The sequence below is a fragment of the Triticum aestivum genome, chromosome 2A, assembly GCF_018294505.1.
Source record: "Triticum aestivum cultivar Chinese Spring chromosome 2A, IWGSC CS RefSeq v2.1, whole genome shotgun sequence".
Lineage (NCBI taxonomy): Eukaryota > Viridiplantae > Streptophyta > Magnoliopsida > Poales > Poaceae > Triticum > Triticum aestivum.
Genome location: NC_057797.1, coordinates 773,762,759 through 773,771,347, shown reverse-complemented (window position 1 = coordinate 773,771,347; position 8,589 = coordinate 773,762,759). Strand labels below are relative to the sequence as shown.

At 47.1% G+C, this 8,589-nt stretch overlaps 1 protein-coding gene across 1 annotated transcript; it reads left to right on the top strand.

The window, feature by feature from the left end:
• The first annotated feature begins 2,952 nt into the window (after positions 1-2,952).
• On the top strand, positions 2,953-7,832 carry LOC123191126 (probable LRR receptor-like serine/threonine-protein kinase At1g63430). Its single transcript, XM_044603907.1, has 13 exons — positions 2,953-3,243; positions 3,596-3,734; positions 4,156-4,227; positions 4,310-4,453; positions 4,551-4,700; positions 5,095-5,202; positions 5,276-5,346; positions 5,708-5,947; positions 6,026-6,231; positions 6,316-6,448; positions 6,542-6,699; positions 6,798-7,010; positions 7,189-7,832. Exons 1-13 carry the CDS (start codon positions 3,132-3,134, stop codon positions 7,432-7,434), a joined length of 1,992 nt encoding a protein of 663 aa, XP_044459842.1. The 5' UTR covers positions 2,953-3,131; the 3' UTR covers positions 7,435-7,832.
• Positions 7,833-8,589: the final 757 nt, after the last annotated feature.

Sequence of the window (8,589 nt, the reverse complement as noted above, 5' to 3'; positions counted from 1 at the left end):
AGGATAAGGCAAATACTATGACGTAAGATTTGACTGAAATCAAGCCTCGTAAAGTTTGATTAACTTTGTAGAAAAAAGTGCCAACATTCATAATTTGAAATCAGTACCACTAGATGTGTCATGACTTAAAGTTCCATATTATATAACTTTAGCATGGCAGATGTTGATATTTTTTCATATAAATACGGTCAAATTTTGTGAAGTTTGACTTTAAAAAATTATAATATGCAGAGTAAAAAGGACTGTAGAAAACGTTGAGCAAGATCTTGGAACATGGCAGGAGTATGCGTGCAGCATGTGTGTGCGTGTGCATCCGTCCACCCCATCGTGGCAAGTTCGCGGCCGCATGCAGGAGGTGGATACAACCTGGACCCCCTTAACTTAATCTGTGAGCCACCGTACAAAAATACTGCCGCTCTATTGCTGTACGTACGTGCGACGTACGAGACCGCTCCGCTGTCTGCTTCCGCTCTACGGCTGACCGCACCGCTCCGCTGACTGACGTACATGTCAAGCCAACTCCAGCTCCCAAGTCCAAAAATGGAGCTTATCTATACCAATCCGAATTCGGGTTATCCACCAGAAACATCACTCGGCGTGTACTGCTCGTCACCAAGGCCGGAGCTGCCTCCTTCTGAACTGTACTTCATTTCTTTTCTTCATCTTTTTCTTTTCTACCAATCCAGCGGCGCCTTTGATTTCAGATGGATAAAAGATAAAATGATTACTAAAACAATTGTTGTTGCTGTTATTGTTGTTTCTTCTTCGTCGTCGTCTTGGGTTCACTCTTTTCTCTTTTGCAGTGTTGCATGATCCCATCCTTATCGCCTCCCCATGCACACCACATGAATTTTTCAGAAACTTCTTTGAAAATGTAATGATTGTGCTTTGATTTATATGAAAATCATCTGATTGCACAAACTTTATCTCCTTTGTTAAAATTCACTTTGAAATGTATGCGCCTAGTTAAAATTCCTTTATCTCCTTTGGTTATATGAAAAATCATCTGATTGCACAAACTTTATCTTCTTTGTTAAAATTCATCTGATTGGATGGTCAGCTCCCCCGTCAGTGTCCGCATATGTGGCATTGGAGATGTCCTTAGAGCATCTCTAGTCGATCGCCTAAAACCGGTTAGAGGAGTAAAAAATCCGGTTTTACTCTTCTAACCGGGACCTAACCGATCCCGTAAAAGCTACACATATTACTCCTCACCGCTTCAAGCGAGTAAACTTACTCAACCGCTCGGGCTCGGAGTAAAAGCAAAGCACGCCTCCCCCTCCCCCACACAAATCTCCGTCGTCCTCCATCTGGCCAGCAACCCTCCCTCCTGCACCACCCCCCGTGCCGCCATGGGCGGATCTGGTGAGCACTGTGCAGGCGCATATTCCTCACGCCGCTGCCGCGGCGCATCCTCGAGAGCGGCACGATCTTCCTCCTGTGGCAGCCTTTGCTGGCTTCCCTGAGATCCCAAAGCCGCCCTCACCACAAAGGTCTTACATCGGCATGTGGCAATGGGCATGGAGACGTGGGTGGCCTAGATCACAAATCAGCACACCCACAATAAATTGTGGCTCAGACCCTTCCGCTCCCGCCGAGCAGGCAACTAAAGAGTACGACATTTAGTCGGTCCGGCTGCACGACGCCAACGGCCGCCTAAGCCTTGAATTTGGTGAGATCCCGCGGTTGGATCCAGTTGAGCTGGGGGCGGTCTCCGCACGGGAGGCAAGGGAAAGGCTCGCGACTGAGGCTGGGGCCTCTGATGAGGCGTACATGGTGGAGCTTCACGACCTCTACCTAGAGCAAGTGGAGGCAGAGTGTCGCCTGTACGAGCAGCTAGCGGTCGGGGGAGGTCGTCGTGCTGTCAAGCGACGACGAGGATAACGGTGGCAGCGAAAAGTGCAAGCGGCGGAGGAGGCAGCGAAAGTGGAGGCGACAAACGACGCCGGCATTCGGACCGAATGGCAAAGAATCTTCCGTGGTGATGAGGATGGTGGCACAACCCTGACCACATGGTCGGTGGGATGTCCAGGGGACGTGGATGTCACTCGGACATGATACGGATAGCGACTAGATTAGTAAATTTTAGTTTTATTTAAGTAAGTAGACTATGTTTTGGTCGAATGCAATGTGAAATATTATGGCTATGTGTCAAATTTCGGTGAAGTATAAGTTTGTTCCAATCAAATTTGTGTTCATGATATCCGAAAGCGTTTTTACTCCGCTAAGTTTTGGAGATAGGCTAGATCCGGCCAAAAAACAGTGAATTAAAAGCAGTCAGCTAAGCTTTACTCCGCGGCATATCCATTATTTTTAGGGGATCGGCTAGAGATGCTCTTACATCTCATCCATATAAATGCGGGCACACGTATCTAATTATCATGAGCACCTTTAAAAGACTGATCCATTTGATCTTGAGATCCACAAATTCACCATAGCTCCCTAGTGTTTGATCTCTCTCAAACTGCAAAATGCAAAAAGAAATGGAACTGGAGGACCACACCACATGGGCCAGAAGGAACAGTGAAATCACATTCACAAATCACACCCTACCCCTCCCTGAAGAAGAAGATTCAAGGAGACAGAGAGTCTGCACACACATTTAAACTAGTGTCAACAAGTTTAAACTAGTGAGTGCCAACAAGACCAGTAGCAGACACGGCAAGCAGTCTTTACAAATTACTCCTCCTCAACATACTCATCATCCTCCCTAAGATACTGTCCCTCCCTAATCCACTTGGTACCAGTACTAATTTCCTCTACTGACCAAATAGAGTATCATTACAAAAATTAACAGCAGAGTTAGTGGGCGCAATAACTAATCCGCCACCCTCCGCTCCTCCCCTCTTCTGCCATCGCCATTTATTTCCTCCTCCTGCTCCCTCCCCTCTCGCTGGATCGCCACAACATTCTCACTCCCTCCCTCCCTCTGGATCCTCTCCTCGTCCCCCCACACTACACCGCTCTTTACTCAACTGCTCCACTCCCCACCAACCACCCCCCACCGCCCCCGGCCCCACGTCGACGCGGTGCTGGTCACCCGGCAGCAGCAGCAACAGCGGCGGAAGCGGCCGGAGCATGGCTCGCTGATCCCTTCCCTGCTGCTCGCGCGGAGTAGCTTAGCTTGGAACATGGGGCGGCATTGGCCCGGCGTCCTGCTCCTCGCCCTGCACTGCGGGGTGGCGGCGCTGCTCCCCCCCTGCTCCGCGGCCTCGCCCCTGCCCCCTCCCATCGGCGGCGACGGTGAGCGCCGGCGTGTCCTTTTTTTTTACCTCGCCTTGCTTAAATGCTGTTCTTTTCTGACGAATTCGTGCCGCCTGTCGCTTCCCTTGTCCGTCCGGGATCACACCTCCGCTTCCTTCCATTTCCTCCCTCCCAGTTTCAAACCGCCGTCCTAAATTTGGCCCTCGCATCTTCTGTCCTGAGATTTTTCTTCCCGCGAAATTAGTGCCCAAGATTCGATTGTTTTTCCCCAGCCGCAATTTTTCCGACCGAAGAGCTTCGAATTCGTGCGAATCACGACTCTGTAATGCAAATTTGCCGTTTTTTCTCTCTGACATGACATGACATGTTTGGCTCGGTTGATTTGCGGCAGTGTCGGCGCTGCTGGCCTTCAAGCGGGCGGTGATCGAGGACCCGCACTCGGCGCTGGCCGACTGGACGGACGCCGACGGGGACGCCTGCGACTGGCGCGGCGTCGTCTGCTCCTCGCCCCACGGCTCCGTCGTCTCCCTGTAAGCTCCCCCCTCACTCCTCTAGATCTCACTCAAGCTCTGCTCTGCTCATCACTACCACCACCTACCTGTCACACCAGCTCAACGCGCTTAGGTTGGGGGTAAAAGCCTAAAAGAGGGTTCGGTGACTACGATTTGTACTTTAATCTCCTCCCCAGAACGGAACAAAGTGGATTCGGTCAGCTGTGATGCGGATAGATGCTCGGTGATGTGGGAAATGTGCAGATGGCTTGTGAGAGTGGACTGATGTGCCAGTTAGATCAGCAGTCAGTCAGTCAGTCATTCATTCAGCAGTAGGTTTGGGCAACAGGGAAAGGCCAACCGAAATTTGTACTTGCATAATCTAATCAGTCGAAATCACGCCGGGATGAGACCGCTGATTACGACCATTGGATGATGAATTTGGCTTTGTGCTTTGCAGGAGGCTGTCGAACGCGTCGCTCAAGGGGTTCATCGCGCCGGAGCTCGGGCAGCTCATCTTCTTGCAAGAGCTGTATGTGCTGCTTCAGTCTTCATTGTGTCTTCAGCTGTGCACTGAAGGGCCTGGTTTCCCTGAATGTCTGTGTTTTGGGCAGGTATTTGGATCACAACCTGCTCTTCGGCACGATCCCGAAGCAGGTAGGATCGCTGAGGAACCTCAGGGTCTTGGATTTGGGCGCTAACCGGCTTGCTGGCCCTATACCTCCTGAGCTGAGTGGACTGAACAGCGTGAGCGTAATGTAAGATACCGATTGATTTGTCTGTACATTTGGAGTTCTTAAGTCTGGCTGCTTCTTTGCTACTCAAACTAATGCCTTCTTCATTCGTCTCTTGTAGAAACTTGCATTCCAACGGGCTAACCGGGAACATACCACCACAGCTGGGCAAGCTACCAAATCTTGTTCAGCTTAGGTTGGACAGGAACAGGCTGAAAGGGTCAATTCCTGGTGGCAATGCTACTGGTTTTTCTCCTATGGCAGATACCGGGTCGGTGACTTTTCCAAACTCCTTTTCTTTTCTGTATATGGTGCTATATATATTAAAGAAATTGGAATTATATAAACTCAATACTGATGGAAAATTGGATATGATGTAAGAACTAAGAAGGTCATGAAAAAAAATTTAGTTTGTGACATCAAAATGTTCATGATTCATCAAAAATAATAGACTGAACTGAACTTCAGAGTAATGATTAGCTAGAATAGGACCAAAAGGACAAGTATCAGTGGTAATACTTGCTGAATTTGTCCATGGGCTTTTGTTACCATTTTCTGTTGATAACATGTTCATTAAATACACTTAACAAAACCAATATGTGAGTATGTGACCATGTTCCAGTAAATTATTACTATATCTGAATACTGTATGTTTGCTTCGTCAGGTCCACACCTCACAGTGGACTATGCCCGTCTCCTCGATTAAGCGTTGCAGATTTCTCCTTCAACTTCCTTGTTGGAAAAATCCCAATTTGTTTGAAGTATCTTCCAAGGTATTATTACAAAAGGCACCTCCCACTGTTAATATCAGTTAGAAGTCCATCCATTTACATGGCTAGTTTGCAGGTCTAGTTTTCAGGGGAACTGCCTCCAGGATGACTACTCTATCCGACAACGTGCTCATCAAATTTGTGCAAGTATGTGACCCAGCCTCTACAAGCTACACAACTATTGCAGTGTTAACTAGAAATGATGACATATTTCTTGAATTTTTTGCATGGACATTGGAATTCAACTCAGTTAATCCGAGAAGTACTGAACATCATGCTTTATAATAATATACATGCTGCCCTTATAAAAAAATTCTGTAGGATTTACCATCACTGCTCATGAGGCATATTCATTTCTTCAAGGGTAGTTTTGATACTTAGGCAAAACCTTATGTTGAAACTCGTGCACCACCAATATGGGTTATAGCTATTTAATGTATAACTAGCACTTAGTAGTGGCCTGAGGTGAACTTCAACTTCCATCGACTGAAATCTACTCTTGTTTTAGGCGCGTCTACAGCTGCTAATTTAAAGGGATTCAAACGCCCTGCTTCTGAGCATAAGCATAATAAAGTGCAGCAACCGACTTGGCTTATTGTTTTGGAAATCGCAACCGGTGCTCTCCTGCTTGTTTTCGTGATCACTGCTGCAATTACTGCCTCCAGAAGCTGCAATCTAAAGCCTTCTATAAGAATATCATCATGGAGTAGATCAAAAAGTTGGAGCGACGAGATAACAGTACTCATTGGTTGGTATTAACTTTATCTTATAAATTGATTATTTTGTCTAAGATATATTGTTGCCAATGTGTTCATGCTTCTTTCAGATTCTGATATGCTGAAAAGTTTGCCAAAGCTGAGTCGCCAGGAACTTGAAGTAGCATGTGAGGATTTTAGCAACATTATTGGCTCAACTCCGGAGACTGTAGTCTACAAAGGAACAATGAAGGATGGGCCTGAGGTTTCTGTCATATCATTATGCGCCTTTGAAGGTCATTGGACTAGTCAGCATGAACTCTTTTACCAAAACAAGGTAGTGGATTTGTCTAAGATTGCGGCTCAGAAACACTTTTTATAGTAGCTCAAATAAATAAATAAAATGGGATGTACATTGTAGGTTATTGATCTGGCAAGGCTGAATCATGAGAACATAGCAAAGTTTCTGGGCTATTGCAGAGAGAGTGACCCATTCTCGAGGATGTTAGTCTTTGAGTACGCATCAAATGGGACACTGTACGAGCACCTACACTGTAAGCCTATCTCTTCGATTTCGTTACGACGGGCTAAATATTTGCATTTTCTGTGTATCGTAGATTTGATCTCATTTGTTTTTCTTGCTTTAGATGGGGAAGCAGCCCAATTTTCTTGGCTCAGACGAATGAAAATAGCCATCGGCATCGCCCAAGGTTTAAGGTATCTGCACACCGAGTCGCAGCCTCCGTTCGCTATATCAGAGCTGAACTCCAATTCAGTTTACGTTACAGAAGATTTTACCCCCAAGGTACTGTATGCTTGGATTTTACCTGTGGACTAGTACTATCTCTTTGGAGCTTACCTTTCAGATGAACACAGTCTCTGACTTGGTGAAATGAACAACAGCTGGTCGACTTTGAGTGCTGGAAAATGCTGTTTTCGAGGCACGAGAAGGCGCTCGGCCACTTCAGCAACAAAGCCTCTTTCCCTAGCCGGGACTCTTCGGAGGATAAGTACATGGACATCCAAGGCAACACGTTTGCCTTTGGAGTGATCTTGCTCGAGATCATCAGCGGGCGGCTTCCCTACTGCAAGGACAAAGGCTACTTGGTAGACTGGGTGAGCCAGTCCGTTTCTCAACCTCATTGCAATAACAGTGCATTTGTTACTCAAAGATCGCGTTCAAGTAAAATGAAATGCTGGCACAATCTATCATTTCATCAACTGAAGAAGTCATTTGCAGCGAAAGTTCAAATAACTGCTCAGTCTGAATTTCTGATCCTCTACATTTCTGCAGGCCGTCAAGTACCTCCAGCAGCCAGAGGAGATCGGGAAGCTGGTCGACCCGGAGCTGACCAACGTGCGGACGGAGGACCTGGCGGTGATCTGCAGCGTGGTGAGCCGGTGCGTCGACCCCGACCCGTCCAAGCGGCCGTCGATGCAGATCATCGCGGGGGCGCTGGAGACCGGCATCGACCTCTCGGCGGCCGGCATCCTCAAGGAGTCGTCCCTGGCGTGGGCTGAGCTCGCCCTGTCGTTGTAGCACACGCCTCACCTCGTCCCACTGTAGATTTTCGTCAATTGCTAACACTGATCTGTTGCACGCCGCCTTCTCTGCCTCCTTGCCTCTACTTGTACTCCCTCTGTAAATAAATATAAGAGCGTTTAGATCACTTCTTCAGTGATCGAAGCGGTCTTATATTTCTTTATAGAGGGAGTACAACGCTTGCTAAAGTCGGTGAGCCAGTGGGCTGGGTTTAGCTTGGATTCTCTGATACCGCTTGCCCAGTTCGGCCGCCATGTAATTCTGTGTGCCTTAGTTGTAGTGTCAGTGTGGGGGCTCAGAAAATGCAATGCTGCTCCTTATCTAAAATGATGTTGCACCTTGCCCCAACCTTGTTTTTCTGTTAGGAGTTGGGAATGGATGCATGCTTTTCTCTAGATCTTGTGCGATGGTCTGTTGGACCGATGCATTTCGACGTTTTTTTTTTCGAAAAGGGGTTTTACCCCAGCCTCTGTATCAGAAAGATGCATACGGCTCATATAAATAAAAATAAATCCAGTAACATAGTCATCGAGTAACGTGGTGCGAAGAAAAATACAAAAAGCTCGAAAGAGCTCAAACCCAAAGCCACAACCGGCTGGCAAACACAATAGGAGCACTACATGCCTATCCTATTACATGACCACCATCCAAACCGGTTGAAAATAGCCGGCGCTACCATCTCCCATCGGGTAGACGCAGTAACCAAACGCTCCCTGGCCTCCGTCGGAGTGAGTAGCGACCACATACGGATGAAAGCCGTGGCCCTGAAGATAACCTGCAAAAAATGAATATTTGTTGATCTGTTAAAAACCAAGTCATTTCTGCAGTTCCATACTGCCCAGAGTAAAGCACAAACTCCAACACGAATGTGTCTTGCAGTATCGGAATCAACCCCATCAAGCCATATTCCAAATAACATATTGATAGAGGTGGGCGGATTGATATTAAACGCAATATTAATTGACCGCCACAGAATCTTAGCCAACGGACAATCGAGAAAGAGGTGTTTGATGTTTTCGTTATGATCGCAAAAGCTACACCTAGATGAGCCCATCCAGTTGCGTTTTGCCAAGTTATCTTTAGTCAAAATGACTTGTTTATGCACAAACCACATAAACACTTTGATACGTAAGGGAACCTTAACTCTCCAAA

Excerpts from the sequence above, each read along its gene's own strand:
- LOC123191126 (XM_044603907.1), top strand. The coding sequence starts at position 3,132 with ATGGGGCGGCATTGGCCCGGCGTCCTGCTCCTCGCCCTGCACTGCGGG. Across the intron at positions 3,244-3,595 it reads CCCTCCCATCGGCGGCGACG|TGTCGGCGCTGCTGGCCTTC; the intron begins GTGAGCGCCGGC and ends GATTTGCGGCAG. Across the intron at positions 5,347-5,707 it reads TGCTCATCAAATTTGTGCAA|GCGCGTCTACAGCTGCTAAT; the intron begins GTATGTGACCCA and ends CTCTTGTTTTAG.